General features: G+C 43.2%; 1 protein-coding gene across 1 annotated transcript; it reads right to left on the minus strand.

Moving 5' to 3' along the window:
- Positions 1-4,247: 4,247 nt before the first annotated feature.
- On the minus strand, positions 4,248-5,189 carry LOC119925645 (olfactory receptor 4C46-like). The gene has a single exon (XM_038743999.1). It carries the CDS (start codon positions 5,175-5,177, stop codon positions 4,248-4,250), a length of 930 nt encoding a protein of 309 aa, XP_038599927.1. The 5' UTR covers positions 5,178-5,189.
- Between the last annotated feature and the right edge of the window lie 12,122 nt (positions 5,190-17,311).

The following is a 17,311-nucleotide window of genomic DNA, read 5'->3' on the forward strand; positions in this document are numbered from 1 at the left end:
TCCCCACATCCAACACTACTGGAGCATGTTCTCGAAAGATGATGAGTTTGAAGTTGGGGCAGCCGAACTCCAGGGGACAGCTTCTGTAGACAGGCTCTCTAACTTTTTTTTCTGGCATTTGTTAAGGGCTTAGTATGTGTCAAACAGTGTTCTAACTGCTGGGGTAGGTACAAACCAATTAGGTCAGACACAGTCCCTGTCTCGCATTGAGCTCACAGTCTAAGTACGAGGGAGGACAAGTATTGAATCCCCATTTTACTGTTGAGGAAATTGAGGTACAGAGAAGTCAAGTAACTTGCCCAAGGTCACAGAGCAAGCAATTGGCAGAGTCAGGATTAGAACCCGGGTCCTCTGACTCCAAGGCCTGTGCTCTTTTTGCTAGGGCATACAGCTTCCATACTCGCCCTGATCAACTCTATGGGCAATAGGTAAGTTTGAAACTGTCAGTGAGGCAAGAGTCCATGTGCAAGACATGTCATACGGGGACTGTGGGAGAGTCTGTGAAACTAAAAATGAGAGTTAGAGAATGAATTATCTAGCTCTAGTTCTGGTGGCTGGGGGGAGAGGATTCTTTTGAGTCTCTCTTCTTCTCCCTTTCCTTCCCCACACTGAAGGTCACTTGTCACAGAGATGGAACTAGGATTCCCACTGTCACCACCAACCTGCTAGAACAGGATATCCTGACGTTGCCGCCTCCCCGACCCATTACAGTGACTCATTCCAGAGCCTTGTCTGGCACCTTGTGACCAGCCCCAACTCTATAGGGCTACCTCTGTCATTCTGGGCTGGGTTAGGGAGCCTTGATAAGTCTCTCAGGCCTCCAGTCGACCCTGTCTCTGGGTTGTCTGAACTGAAACTCTTAATGGGCTTTTGGCTTAATCTTCCTTGACCAATCCCTTTTGCCTGAGTATTTGAGAATCTACCTCGGGGCCTATGCCTAAGGGCTTTTACTGACCCCCTAAATATCTGAAGGGAAAGCAGGGTTTTCCTGACCCCAGGGGCCACAAATATGGAGGTCTTGGGTAACCACTTTCTGTTTATGTCTCTCATACATGTGACAGTATTAAATGCCAGGTGGTTGTGGTAAGAAATGGTTTTTTTCACTTTCACCCCTGCTCCCATCGATCTCTATCTCCTTGGGTTGCTCATCCCTAAGTTCTCTTGTCTCCCCCCATCTCTTTCCTCCATTCCCTCCAGCTCCAGGACCCCAACCATCCTCTCCTATCACCTTTCCTGCAGTCAAACAGTATTATTTATTAAGTGCTTACTGTGTGAGAGCACTGTGCTAAGCTTTTGGGAGAGTACAATATAACAGAGTCGGTAGCCAGGTTCCCTGACCACAATGAGCTTACAGTCTGAAACAGCATGTCTCTTGCCCTTTCGTCCCCTTCTTGTCCCTGATCTTGTTTCTGCACCTCATCATGTGCTTTTCTCCGAAGGTGAACTGTGGAAAAAGAGGGAAGTGCGAGAAAGAGGGTAGGAGATGAGACTACTCTTTTGACTCAAACCAAACATTTACCATTCATTTTAAGATGCTGCCTTTAGTTTGTGGGGGAATGAGAGATGTGAGAAAGAGGAGAGAAGGAAGAGTTGAATCTGTTCTGAAGAAGGGGCTAGAGATAGAGCAGACCAACACTTACACACAAGTGTCTCTGCCACCCAGATTATCCAAAAATTCCCCAAGATGGGTCTTGCAAACCTATTTCCTGGGTTGTGCTTCTGTTCTTGTCACAACCTCAGTTGAAAGAATTAGTGCATTATTTATGTTGACTGGGCCTGAGTCTTTCTAAGCACTACCCATCACTTTGAAAAACTGGGAGATGGTCAGTTCCTAACCTGGATAGGGCCTGGATAGAGGGATATAGTGCCTCATGATCTCAGGCCTGCCATGCCTATAAAGAATTCAACAGAGATACATTAGAGGATGGAGCCCTCTCTTCCTAGGGAGAATGCTTTCATAGTCAATGGTATTTATTGAGCACTTACTGTGTGGAGAGCACTGTAATAAAAGCTTGAGAGATTGCAATGTAACATTAAACAGACACATTCTCTGCTCACAGTGAGCTTACAGTTTGGAAGTCTCTTCTCTAATAGCTGACTCCTCCGAAGAGGAGGACCATTTTGATGGCATCCTAACATGCCATCCACTCACCCAGAATCACCTAGCTGGATTCAGGGTTCCACTACACCTCCATCCTACAAGAGACCCAGAACTGTCTTCCTAGTGGAATGGTTTCCCCTGGAATTAGAGGCAAAGACTCTGCCTCTTGCTTCCCCTTGGCTTTTTTTAAATGGCATTTGCTATGCGCTGACTGTGTGCCAGGCACTGTAGTAAGTGCTGGGGAAGATACAAGCTAATCAGGTTGGACATAGTTTACATCCCACAAGGAACTCACGGCCTTAATGCCCATTTAATCAATGCTGTTTCTGAGCCATTCCAAGTCTGCAAAGAGATTGGCTGACGATACCAGCCTAGGCCATTAGTTCTTCCCAGAGTTTCACGGTGTCGGTTGGGGTAATTAATTCTCACCCGACTCTCACTTATGTAGACTACTGTCATCTAAGATGAGACTTTGCACCAGGAGAGGCATTCTCCATTTTTGAGCAAGACTGTGAAGTATGATGGGAAGCCTCAATGCATAGGTCATCACCTCCAGATAGAACCACATAGTTCCTCTGAAGTGCTTCTAGGCCTGGTTAATCAAATGCTTAATAACTTCTTAGGTCTTCATCTGAGATGGCACTTGTAACCAATATATTCTCTATCAGGTAATAGCTTGTGTCACTGAGAAAAAGGAAAACACTGACAATTTTGTCCAATTCTCTTCTCTTCCCTCACCACCATCAGCACCTCTGTCTTTTCCTTTTCTCTCTTTTTTTTGTAAATGGTATTTGTTAAGTGCTTACTATGTTCCAGGCACTGTAGTAAGCGCTGAGATGGACACAACATAATCAAGTTGGATACAGTCCCTGTCCCTCATGGGGCTTAAAGCCTTAATCCCCATTTTACAGATGAGGGAAGTGATTTGCCCAAGGTCACACAGCAGATAAGAGTGAGGAGCTGGGATAAGAACCCGGTTCCTCTGATTCCCAGGCCTGCGTTCTTTCCAGAGAGTCATGTTGCTTCTCACAGTTGATCCAGACTGGTCCCTAAGAACTCTCATTTTCAGGAGCAGATGCAGACATATGCAAAACTTGATTCTTCACATTGGACAATGACCTATTTAAGCAGCTTTCTTTGGGCTGGAATAGTTTGCCAAGCAGGCCCAATACCTCTGACTTGATCCTGGTCTCCTCCAATTTGTTTTTGCTTTCTGATTTGCTTAATCTAGTGCAGAATCAATGAAAGAAAGCACACTTTGTCTTCATAGCTAAGCATCATGATATGGATGTAGAATGTTAACACAGATAATTTTTCCCAATACTGTCCCTCTTCCTACTGTTGATTGGAGAAAGAATTAGCATTGGTTTGTTTTGAAATTCACAAAGAGTTAAAATCTTCTATTTCTTGCTTCAGAGGAATCAAATTAGAAAACACCGCATTCTACTGTTAAAGACTATGATATGTCCAGTACAATGTGACATTCACTGGAGCTATAGGAAAAACACAATAGGAAAAATACAACACTCTGTTGCTAAATAAACATTTATTTTCTTCTTTAAACTAGAACAGGTTGGACTGCACTATTGAGCAGTCTACTCTCATTTCTCCTCATTTGAGATGAGAGAAGGATGAAAAGATAAATGAAAGCAGCTGTAGCAAGAAGAAAATCAGCCTCTTAACACGTAAATGTTGCTAAATAAGCTGAGGTGAGGATGAATACCTCTACAGCTAAGAGACTCTTTAGTAGTTCATGTAGTGGTATTTCTTGAGCACCTACTGAATGCAATATTCATTCATTCAATCACATTTATTGACCACTTACCATGTGCACAGCACTGTAATAAGCACTTGGAAAGTACTATTCGGGCAACAGCTATAGATAATCTCTGCCCAACAACGGGTTCACAGTCTAGAAGGGGGAGATAGAAAAAACAAAACAAGTAGACAGACATCAATACCATCAAAATAGCAATCAAAATAGCAATAAACTGTAACAAGCTCTTGGGAAACACAACAGACATATAAGCCATGAGCTCCACTGAGCTTTGCATGCCCTATACATTTTTCCTAAAAATCTTATCTGAAATCCATGTTTGTCACTTCCTTCACTTGGACAAATATCACCATTTTCACAGGGTGTTGCCTATTTATCTTCAGAAGTCACTTTTCTGCTCCATAGCTTCCTGATGGCATTTTTCATCTGGACATTTCTCAGGGTGTAGATGAGGGGGTTTAGCATAGGGGTTATGATAGTGTAAAATACTGCAATAGCTTTATCCATGGGGAAGGTGGAGGCAGGCCGCATATACAGAAATATACATGGAATGAAGAACAGGACAATGACGGTGATGTGGGAGATGCAGGTTGAGAGCGCTTTGTGCCTACCTTCTTTACTGTGTGTTTTCAGGGAGCGCAGGATCATGACATACGAAATCATCAACACGACAAAGTTCAATAGACAGAGGAACCCACTGTTGGCGGCTACAAAGAGGCCGAGGGTGTGGGTGTCCATGCAGGCAAGGCTCAGCAAAGGGTTCAAATCACACAGGAAGTGATCGATGATGTTGGGGCCACAGAAGGGTAAATCGACCATGAAGAGAATCTGGATGGTGGCATGCACCAGGCCTCCTGTCCATATGACCCCCACCAGCACACCACACACACACTGGTTCATGATGGTCGTGTAATGCAGTGGCTTACATATTGCCACGTAACGGTCATAGGCCATCACCGTGAGGAGAATAATTTCGGCCCCGCCAAAAAAATGCACTCCAAAGACCTGAGTCATACAACCTTTGAAATAGATGATTTTCTTCTCACAGAGAGAGTCGACAATCAGTTTAGGTGTGGTGATTGAAGAATAGCAGGCATCGATAAATGACAAATAGGCCAGAAAGAAATACATGGGGGACTCCAGAGTCTTACTCGTGGTTATGGTTATCACAATGATCAGATTTCCCACCATGGTGATGATGTAGATGATTACAAAGGCAACAAAGATGACCTTCTGCATCCTTGGATTCGGTGTTAGTCCCAATAGAATAAATTCTGTCACATTGCTTTTATTACCCATCGACTCAGGATAGTCTATGAGGGAACAGGTGAGAGCTGCAGATTCTGTATAGAGAATGATGATCCTCATTAGGTTTGCTTTGAAACGATCAAGTAACCGAACTCAAAGTACCACATCTCTATCATCTGGTCAATTTTCTCCAAACCCCAGGGCAGGAAGGGAAAGTATTTACTGTACTCAATTCCCACAGTGGGAATTGAAGCAGATTAGGTTAATTTAACTCTTCAATTTCAAAGGACAATTACTCTCTCCCACTTCAGAGACTCTTTGAAGGTACATCTCCTTTAAGAGGCCTTCCCTGATTAAGTCCCCCTTTTCTTTTCTCCCACTCCCTTCTGCATAATCCTGACTTGCTTTCTTTATTAATTTCCCTGACCCCAATCAGACAGCACTTATGTACATTTCTGTAATTTATTTATTTACATTAATATCTGTCGCCCCATCTAGACTGTAAGCTTACTGTATGCAGGGAATGTCTATTTATTGCTACATTGAACTCTCCCAAGTGCATAGTACAGTGCTTGTTACACAGTAAGCACTCAATAAATACAATTGAATGAATGAATGAACTTACCCAGAGGTGTCCTAAATGGTCAGTGGTACAGCTGGGAACATAGTCAATATCTTCAAAGCCTTTTCCATTCAGTCATCCCTGGAGTATACTCTGTTTGATTTCCATTCCCTTTTCAATAGACAAGAAGCTCAGTAACTCTCACTATTCCAGTCTCATAAATGCCAACTGATAATCACATTCACATTCTCCCTAAGATAAAAGTGCATTAGCCTGTTGGCTCAGAACCTTCTAAAATCCTTCAGGGCAGAGGATGATAAACCAAATGTTTAGCAGACAAGAAACCTAAAACCTTTTGTATTCCTCTGATGCTCTTCTGAGATTATTTCTCCTCTTATATCAGCTTTTTGTTTATTCCTCTTTCTTATGGGATCAGTGCTCATTTATTTTCCAGAGAAAGAAGAAAAGATGTTCCGTCGAGGAAATGGATTGTAGGTAACCCAGGAATCTCACGTAGGAACATAAAACACACAATAAACTCCGAATTTAATGTAAACTAGCAGACTCTCTTCCCATTGATGAGTGACAATTGCTACCTCTCCAACTTCTACTGGTAGTAGAACCAAGCTTAAAGTCTTTGTTATAATCTGTAATGCATGTGCATCGGTACAAACAAAGCATTGGAAGGTGGTATCCAAACTTTCAAAAATTATCAAACTGAGAAAAGACCGGAATAGTGGTTGTGGTCAGGGAATGTGTCCACATATTGTTATACTGCACTCTCCCAAGTGGTTAGTACAGTGTTTTGCACACAGTAAGTGCTCAATAAATAAGATTGATTGATTGATGGTCCTTCTTTTTAAAAGTATTTGTTAAGTACTTATGATGTGCCAGAACTGTATTAAGTGCTGAGGTAGATACAAGTTGATCAGGTTGGACTCAGGCCCTATCCCTCATGGGGCTTTTAGTCTTAGTACTCATTTTACTGGTGAGGTAACTCGGGCACAGAGAAGTAAAATGCCTTACCCAAGGTACTACAACAGACAAGTGGCACAGCTAGTATTAGAACCCCGGTCCGTCTGATTCCCAGTCCGAGCTCTATCCACGTGGCTGTGCTGCTTCCTAGGTCCTTGATGACAAATGCACAGAAGCCCTGTTAGAACAAGGAAACTCAGATAGGTCTCAGTGTGGACAGTGAGTAGATGAGAATGGATTTAGGAAGCTATCAATATTGTATGCTCAGCAAAGAGGCACCACCAAGATTAATAATAATAATAATAATATTTGTTCAGCACATACTCTGTGCCAGGTAATATACTAAGTGCTAGGGTGGATACAAGCAAATCAGGTTGGACACAGTCCCTATCTTACATGAGCCTCAAAGTCTCAATACTCATTTTATAGATGTGCTGAGGCCCAGAGAAGTGAAGTGACTTACCCAAGGTAACACAGGAGACAAGTGGCAGAGCTGGGATTAGAACCCATGACCTTGGTTGATGAAAATGGCAGAGGTTTAAAGACAATGTACAACAAAATAGGAAATGCATCCATTCATTCATTCATTCAATTGTATTTATTGAGCACTTACTGTGTGCAGAGCACTGTACTAAGTGCTTAGGAAGTACAAGTTGGCAACATAAGTGGCATCCACACTTCCGAACTCCTGATGATCAAAATAAAAGTTATCTACAAAATCCTGCCATGGGATTTATAGTTTAGGCTAGGTTATGCAGATAAACAATGGTAAATTACCAGAGTGGATAAGATCAAGTACATGTGGAATGCCACAGTCTAAGGGCAAGGGATAACAAGAAAGGAATTACCGTTTTACAGATGAGGAAACTGAGGTACACAGAAGTGAAGTGACTTGCCCAAGGTCACACGGAAGGGAAGTGGCAGAGTCCGGTTAGAACTCAGGTCCTTTGACTCTCAACCCCATACTCTTTCCACTTGACCACACGGTTCCCAGTTGCAATATGTTTATTAAAGAATCATTTCAAGACAACATCAAGTGAATGTAAGTATAAACTTAGAAAGATACTTGGAATCTATTTGTAGACATCACCAAAAGTATTAAAGAGCAAATATGAAAATGTGTTTTTTTGAATGTGAATGCAAAGTAAAAGTCAGGAAGGCTGGAAAACTTATAGTAGTCAGATTTGTTGATGCTGAAAAGGTCTGAAGAATTGGGGCTCTATCCTATCTCTCCGCTTACCTCGTCAAATTAGAAAGTCCTTTACAGATCAAAGACAAAATAGGCCTTTCAAGCAGAAAATTCAGATTGTCTAGCCACAAAGTCAGCAGTCAGCAATTCATTTTAATAATTCTTTTCAGGGAAATGCATTTGGTGGTAGAAATTCACATCCTGTTCACCCAACCTCTTTGCTCGTTAAGGAGACAGGAAAATGAATAGACCAGGGAGGACATTCTGAACTTCCCCTTTTCAAATCTATAACCACGAAAAAAGAGGAAAAAATGGAGTTAATAGCTCTCCCTCCAGCCTCACGCTCAAATTGTTCTTATTCACATTTTTCTTTTTGTTACCGAGAAATATTTAAAGTCGCCTCTCTAGGAGTGTGGGGCCCTATTATAATACCTAGGGCTCTGAGTCTCTGTAGAATTTCTTACCTCCCTTTCTGGTAGGGTCTTTATGCCAAAAGCAGTAGTAAAGTCTTCTGTGAATTTGGCTAGTTCTTTGTGAAAATACCTGTGTCCTTCACTAACTGGTTCTTATAATTAAGAGCTTCGCCTTGTAACAGGTTCTTGACTACATCCTTGAAAACGGCACCGATTATTATGTAGACTCTGACATTAGCACCGATTGTGGGGGGCGGTAAGAGGGCTCAGCACCCAATGGATATGTTTTGAACAATAACAATGTACAAGGTTGCATCATTTGAATGGACTATCCCTGATGCTATGTCTATTATGTGAATTCAGAGAGGATTTCTGCAGTCCCCCAATGAATTTATCACCTTCCGTGTGAGCCTCACTGGAGTTCAGACTCTGAAGAAACTCTTAGGTATGAAAACACCAGCAAGGTAAATTCTTACTGTGGACGAAACACCTGATTTTCTGTTGATTTTTTGAGGAAAAATTTCCCTACTAATAATCAAGAGGATGCTGGACACTGAAATAACTAGATCATAAATGCAGACAAGCACACTGTAACCCTTCTCCCCCAAGTTTCATGTTCATAGTAATGTCCATCTCCCCATCTAAGCTCATTATGGACAGGGAATGTGCCTACTAATTCTCTTGTGTTACACTCTCCCAAGTCCTTAGAACAGTGCTCTGCCCATAGTAAGCACTCAATAAATACCATGGATTGATGATTAATTAATTTTTACAGAGAATGGGTGATCCAAGAATCAAGCCAAGGAAGACATGTCTTCTCCACTTTCGATAGCTATCGAGAGGGAGTAAGGGAGAACACCTCCCCTGCCCCTAAACCTGGACTTAGAGATGCTGAGATGCTTTTAAGTCTCTTTACCTCCCTTGGGGGAATGATTTGGTCTGGGAAATATATAGGGAGGGTTAGAGCTGTAGTGATTGGCTGCAGCTGTCCTTAGCTCCCCCAAAATGCCCCAGACCTAGCCTTTCACCTCACTGATTTTTCAGTGTTTTGAGAGGCCTTACTTTGGCCATCAAGCCACCAGGTCTGCTGGTTGTGAAGTGGACAATCAAGTCTCTGAGGTAGCCAACTGCAAACCTTCTAAAGAGATGGAATGGGATAGAAGGAAAAATTGAAATGTTCTTTCAAGCAAGAGGGGAAGAATCAAACTTTACTTGAAAAGTTCGATTTCAAAATTTGCTTACAAATGGGTTTTCCAAAATTTAGATCCTGTTGGACATGCTCCCTCTAGCTATTTGAAGCTATCTCCTAATGTTGCCATCAATATCTCAAAAGCCCAATTCTTCCTTCCCACTGATCCTAGTGCCAGGTCATACTTGTCAGCTCCTGCACTCACTACTGAGTCCCAAAAAGGGCGTGGCCTCCATTGTATCCTCAACAGGATACATATGAAATGGTAATAGTAATGATAATTGTGATATTTCTTAAGTGCTTACTATGTGCCGGGCACTGTACAAAGTGCTTGGGTGGAAACAAGCAAATTGGGTTGGATGCTGTCCTTGTCCTATGTGGAACTCACAGTCCCAATCCCCATTTTACAGATGAGGTAACTGAGGCCCAGAGAAGGGAAGTGACTTGCCCAAAGTACCACAGCAGGCAAGTGGTGGAATGTGTTGAAATTATGTTAGGTATTTGACCAGCAGCAGGTATATGACAGACAGAAGAGGGGGTGAGGGGTGGTGCTATTTACCTACTAGGTATTTGATTGGATTATGGATGTGCCAGGGCTCCCTTATCTGATTGACCGCCATCTTGTTAAAGGGGTTGATTTACAACTTGCTAATGAGATGACGATTCCTTTGGAAAATTTCCCCGTTCTAGAATGCAATCTGAAGCAACCTGGGAGGGCTTGGGTTCTAAACCTGGCCCTGCCACTTGTCTGCTTTAGGACCTAGGGTAAGTCACTTCTCTGGGACTCAGTTACCTCATTTATAAAATGGGGATTACATCTGTGAGCCCCATGTGGGACGTGGACTGTATCCAACCTAATTAGCTTGTACTTACCCCAGTACTTACTATAGTGTTGCATATACTCTGATTTGTTTATTTATCTATCTATTTATTTATTTATATTAAATGTATATCTCCCCGTCTGGGCTGTGAGCTCTTTGTGGACAACGAATATGTCTGCTTGTTGCTGTATTGTACATTCCCTCACGCTTAGTTTAGTATAGTGCTTTACCCACCGTAAGCACTCAATTAATACAACTGAATGAATTGTACCTCACAGAAACCTCCGCTTTCTCGACCCCATCCATCTTTCTGAGCGCCTCACACCCTACCTTGCCTCCCTTCATCTCTACCCAATCTTGATTATCAGATTACTGCTCTCAACTCTATCCTCTCTACTCAGCTCGACTCCCTCACTCCCCTTTCCCTTCGCCACTCTCGTACCACTAGCCCACAGCCTTGGATCACTGCCACTGTCCTCCTCCTTTGCTCTTTTGCTCGAGCTGCTGAACGCTGCTGGCGAAAGTGTAAACACCATGCCAACCTCGTTCACTTCAAGTTTATCCTTTCCTGCCTTAACTCTGCCCTCTCCTCTGCCAGACAAAAGTATTTCTCCTCCCTTATTGAAACCCATGCCCATCATCCCCGTAAGCTTTTCCGTACATTTAACTCCCTTCTCAGGCCCCCTGTTCCTCCCCCTCCTGCTTCCCTCACCCCCAACGATCTGGCCTCTTACTTCATTAGTAAAATTAACTCCATTAGGTCTGATCTCCGCAAAGTCACTCCTCCCCCTTCTCCAACCCCCCGGCCCTCAACCCTCTTCGCTACTCTCCCATCCTTCCCAACAATATCCTCAGATGAGATCTCCTCCTTCCTCTCAAGTGCTACTCCAGCCACCTGTGCTTCTGACCCCATTCACTCTCATCTTATGAAATTTCTCGCTCCATCCCTCCTCACCTCCTTAACCTCCATTTTCAACCACTCACTCACCATTGGTTCCTTCCCCTCTGCCTTCAAACATGCCCACGTCTCCCCTATCCTAAAAAACCCTCTCTTGACCCCATCTCCCCTTCTAGCTGTCGCCATTTCTCCCTCCTACCATTCCTTTCCAAACTCCTTGAACGAGTAGTCTACACCCTCTGCCTCGAATTCCACAACACCAACTCTCTCCTTGACCCCCTCCAATCTGCCTTCCGTCCCTTACACTCCACCGAAACTGCCCTCTCAGTGGTCACCAAAGACCTCCTTCTTGCCAACTTGAAACGCTGCTACTCTATCCTAATTCTCCTCGACCACTCAGCTGCCTTCAGCACTGTGGACCACGCCCTTCTCCTCAGCACGCTATCCAACCTTGGCTTCAAAGACTCTGTCCTCTCCTGGTTCTCCTCTTATCTCCCCGGCCATTCATACTCAGTCTCCTTTGAGGTCTCCTCCTCCTCCTCCTCCTCCCATCCCCTGGTTCCTCCAGGGTCAGTTCTTGGTCCCCGTCTGTTCTCTATCTATACTCACTCCCTTGGTGAACTCATTCACTCCCACAGCTTCAACTATCATCTCTACACTGATGACACCCAAATCAACATCTCTATCCCTGCTCTCTCTCCCTCACTCCAGGCTCAGTTCTCCTTATGCCTTCAGGATATCTCCATCTGGATTTCTGCCCGCCATCTAAAACTCAATATGTCCAAGACTGAACTCCTGCCCTCTCCCTAACTTTCCTGTCACTGTAGATAGCACTGCCATCCTTCCCATCTTACAAGCCCGCAACCTTGGTGTCATCCTCGACTCCTCTCTCTCGTTCACCCCTCACATCCAATCCATCACCAAAACCTGCCGGTCTCACCTCCACAACATCACCAAGATCCGCCCTTTCTTCTCCATCCAAACAGCTACATTGCTGGTTCAATCTCTCATCGTATCCCGACTGGATTACTCCATCAACCTCCTCTCGGATATCCCATCCTCCTGTCTCTCCCCACTTCAGCCTATACTTCACCTTGCTGCCCGGGTCATCTTTGTGCAGAAAAGCTCTGGGCATCTTACTCCCATCCTCAAAAATCTCCATTGGCTGCCAGTTAAACTACGCATCAAGCAAAAACTCCTGACTCTTGGCTTCAAGGCTCTCCATCACCTTGCCCGCTCCTACCTCACCTCCCTTATCTCCTTCTACTGCCCAGTCCATGCCCTCTGCTCCTTGCCACTAACCTCCTCACTGTACCTCGTTCTCTCCTGTCCCACCAGCGACCCCCGGTCCAAGTCCTCCCCCTGGCCTGGAATGCCTTCCCTCCGCACATCCACCAAGCTAGCTCTCTTCCTCCTCCAGGAGGCCTTCCCAGACTGAGCCCCCTTTTTCCTCTCCTCCCCACCTCCCCGCCCTACCTCCTTCCCCTCCCCACAGCACCTTTATATATGTTTGTACAGATTTATTACTCTATTTATTTTACTTGAACATATTTACTATTCTATTTATTTTGTTAATGATGTGCGTCTAACTTAATTTTTATTTATTCTGATGACTTGACACCTGTCCACATGTTTTGTTTTGTTGTCTGTATCTCCCTTCTAGAGTGTGAACCTGTTGTTGGGAAGGGACCTTCTCTATATGTTGCCAACCTGTACTTCCCAAGCGCTTAGTACAGTGCTCTGCATACATTAAGCGCTCAATAAATACGATTGAATGAATGGATGGATGGATGGATGGATGAATGAATGAATGAATGAATGAATGAATGCCTGGCATACAGTAAGCACCTAACTAATACCATTAAAAAATAAAACATTATAAAACAAAAGAAAAAACATACTCTGCAGCTTCTTACTTCTTTTGACCAAGACATAGAAAATGGGATGTGGTGTCAGAGTCAGTAAATCATATTTATCGAGTGCTTACTGTGTGCAGAACTCTATACTTAGCGGTTGGGAGAGTACAATATAACATTAAAATAGACATATTCCCTTCCCACATTGATCTTACAATCTAGAGGTCTAGACAGACATTAATATAAATTAAATTACAGATGTGCATGTAAGTTCTGTGGGCCTGGGAGGGAGGATGAACAAAGGGAGCAAGTCAAGGCTAAGCAAAATGGAGTGGAAGAGGAAAGGAGAGCTTAGTCAGGGAAGGTCTTTTGGAATAAATGTACTTTCAATGAGACATCTAAGAGGGAGAGAGTAATTGCCTTTTAGATGTAATAATAATAATAATAATGGCATTTATTAAGTGCTTATTATATGCAAAACACTGTTCTAAGCGCTGGGGAGGTTACAAGCTGATCAGGTTATCCCACGGGGGGCTTGCAGTCTTAACCCCCATTTTACAGATGAAGGAACTGAGGCCCAGAGAAGTTAAGTGACTTGCCCAAAATCACACAGCTGACAATTAGTGGAACCAGGATTTGAAACCATGACCTCTGATTTCAAAGCCCGTCCTCTTTCCACTGAGCCACACTGCTATGAAAAGCTGCATGATATGATGAGGAAGGACATTCCAGACTACAGGTGACATGTGGGTGAGAGGTCGATGGCAAGATGACGAGATCGATGTTCAGTGAGCAGTTTGGCATTGGAAATAGGGGAATGAAGTCTTCAGGAAGATGCCAAGGGAGCTGGAGCCTTGTGGGTTTGGAAAGGCCACTTGAATGGACATCATCTCTACTGCTGATGGATTCCCATTATTAAGTGGAAGTTATTTATATAGACCTGCAGTGTAGATGAGTGGGCATTTGTGTCCATGCATTCTGTCAGAATTAATGTATTAATTTTGGCTAAGTCTATGAAAAACCCTTGAAGAAGGGTTCTCTGTGGGTGTAAAATATTTCTTCCCCACAAAATGTGGTCGCTGTGGGCCAAGAGTTGGGTAGGTTTGGGAATAGAATAGGTAACATCCAGGAATAGGACTCGTGAATCTGGACAAAACGGTCCATCAGAAAGACTCTTGCCAATCAGGCAAGCAGGAGGGCACGGTTGGAGTGCAAGCTCAACATTTGCCTGAATTTAAAGAGAAATCTGTTAAACTGAGAGAGAAATAGAACATTAACTAGAACCAAGTGGACTTACCATACATAATAAGATCAGATGTTAAATAAACCTAGAATGGATTAAGTTCTAGTGGGATCTGTGCTCTCTTCATCTTTGTTTCTTTTTCTGAACTGATAACTTTGCTTCGTGTTCCCAAGATGTAACACTGGCTATTTTCCTAAGGGAGCATTCTGTTTGTCAGACTCAATACTTTTGTCCTCTAGATTGCAAGCTTGTTGAGGGCAGTGAATGCATCTACCAAATCTGATATATTTTACTCTACCGAGCACTTGGTACAATGCTGTGAGCAGAGGAAGTGCTCATAAATATCATTGATTGATTTTGTCTATTAATGACGTTATCAACCTAAAGTGCCCACTGATGCTGTTTCCACTTGACAAATGTGTGAAATCAGAGATGCAAAAGTCAGGCAAGCAAGTGAACAATCTCCTTTGCTTGAAATACATAAACAAATGAGCTGGAAAATTTTCCTCCAAAATTATCTGAAAAATTTTCTCAGTTATCTTCTCCAAATCACCAGGGGACATTTGGTTGCAAGGTTCTGGTGACTGGCAATTTGACGATGGTCATACGAGAAAAAGAAATGATTTTTGGGGGGTTCAAAATCCAGTGAAAATGTAGTTTTCCTTCCCTGCATCTATACTCATTTTTTTAAAGCAAAATTCAGTTTGGCATCATCTTGGGCAAACCTTCCGCAAGGGGAGACTGGTCATATTCCCATGGGACTGATTAGACAGAACGCTATGAGGTTCCTGAATATCTGTAGAATCCAGTTTAAATGTGAGAGGAGAAACAGTGTACCTAATGAATCTGCTTCTGGGCAGACCTAGAGCAAGGATGAACAAATTGAGTCAGGTAGAAATGTTTGTCACAGTCCCAGCAAAATATATTCTTTCTGACTGACTTGGAAACGTCACCAAGTTTTTAGTGCACTTAGTAGTCCTCCTTCATAAAGGATCTAGATGTTCTGAGAGGAGGATCTTGAGCTGTTATTGCAGAGAAAGATTGGCAACGAAAGGAAATTGGACTAAAATTCGTTGCTGCTATAAATCCGGACTTTACTCCAAGAAAAGACACCTCAGGTCACGTTTAGGTTTACCCAGAAGCCATTTGGGTTCTTATGCAGTCTCAGAATGCTTGTCTAGTTTCTAGGATTTTGTATCTTTGGCTGGGGGTAAGGAAACAAAGCTGGGAAACATGGTTGTGGTTGGAATGGAGTGGCCACCAGTTCCTTTTACGTAACCATTTTAGGCTTGTGTCCGTTCTACCTCAAGGACAGAAATTGGAGCAAGCCATTGTTGGAGTTGGGTGAACAGGGAACAAAGGAAGAAATACACATCTACGAAGGCACAGAAAGTGAGTGTCTGGATAGGTTTTGATCACTCCTCCCAAGCAAAAAAGTAACACTTTGTTTTCATCTTGGAGAAATCAGGATACTGTAAATTGAACAATTTACTGAGCACCTATTGTGTGCAGAACACTGTACTAACCACTTGGGAAAGTACAATCAAATTAGTAGACATGGTCGTTGTTCTTAAGGAGCTTGCAGTTTAGCAGGGGAAACTGATACTGAAATAATGTAGAGAGAGGAGGAAAGAGGAAAAGGGGAGGTGTATATGAATAAATGCTTGAATAATTGATTATATAAGATATGGACATAAGTGTTATGGAAGCTTGAGTTTGTTAGGTACTCAGATGGCATTGAAGTGCTGTGATGGCAACTGAAGGAAATATAGCCTGAGTAGAGGAAATCATTAATTAGAGTAGATCTCTTTGTTGGAGATGTGATTTCAGTAGCACTTTGAAATTGGGGAGTTTGAGGAAGTGGGGGAGGGAGTTCTGTAGGATTTGCAGAGGGAGGGAGTTCCAGACAGAGAGAAAAACATGAGAAAGAGATCCCTAGCAGAAGAGAGAAGAATGAAGCACCTTCTGGGAAGTGGGAAAAGGGAATGAATAAGTAGGAAGGACAGAGTTTATTGAGTGTTTTAAAGCCAGTGATTAGGAGTTCTTACTTGTTGCGGAGAGGAATGGAGAACCATTGGAGGTTTTTGAGGAGTGAAGAGATGTGGCAGAACAACGTATTAGAAAGTTCAACATTTTAGAAAACCAGTGTGGCATGATGGATAGAGCACGGGTCTAGGCGTCAGAATGACTTGTGTTCTAATCCCTGCCCTGCCCTTAGCTTGTTGTGTGACCTTAGGCAAGGCACTTCCCTTCTTTGTGCCTCGGTTACCTCATCTGTAAAAAGGGGTTAAGGTTGCGAGCCCACTGTGGGACATGAATTGTATCCAACCTGAGTAGCATGTATCTACCCCAGCACTTAGTATAGTACATAGTATATAGCACATAGTAAGCACTTAACAAATGCAATAAAAAATAATGCTGAGCTCGGAGTGAAATATGGATAGGAGAGGAGAGCGACTGATGCAACTGTCAATCCATGGGTGTGTCTCTGAGAGGGACTATATTGCGAGCTACTAGCTAAAGTAGTTTATCAAATGAACTATTGAAGTTGGGGGACAATACTACAACCACCACAGGAAAGTATCCACTTTAATATTACATATTTATCAATATATAATCAATGTATAATAAATATATATCAATCAATAATATATATATATATAATCAATATATATCAATGTATAAATTTATCAAATTTATCATCCTATCCCGTCTGCACTACTGCACCAGCCTTCTCTCTGATCTCCCATCCTCGTGTCTCTCTCCACTTCAATCCATACTTCATGCTGCTGCCCGGATTATCTTTGTCCAGAAACGCTCTGGGTATATTACTCCCCTCCTCAAAAATCTCCAGTGGCTACCAATCAATCTGCGCATCAGGCAGAAAATCCTCACCCTGGGCTTCAAGGCTTTCCATCACCTCGCCCCCTCCTACCTCACCTCCCTTCTCTCCTTCTACTGCCCAGCCCGCACCCTCCACTCCTCCGCCGCTAATCTCCTCACCGTACCTCGTTCTGCCTGTCCCGCCATCGACCCCCG

This window comes from Tachyglossus aculeatus, chromosome 3 (genome assembly GCF_015852505.1).
Source record: "Tachyglossus aculeatus isolate mTacAcu1 chromosome 3, mTacAcu1.pri, whole genome shotgun sequence".
NCBI lineage: Eukaryota > Metazoa > Chordata > Mammalia > Monotremata > Tachyglossidae > Tachyglossus > Tachyglossus aculeatus.

What these genes read in the sequence shown, in the direction of transcription:
- LOC119925645 (XM_038743999.1), bottom strand. Translation starts at nt 5,177, where the DNA reads ATGGGTAATAAAAGCAATGTGACAGAATTTATTCTATTGGGACTAACA.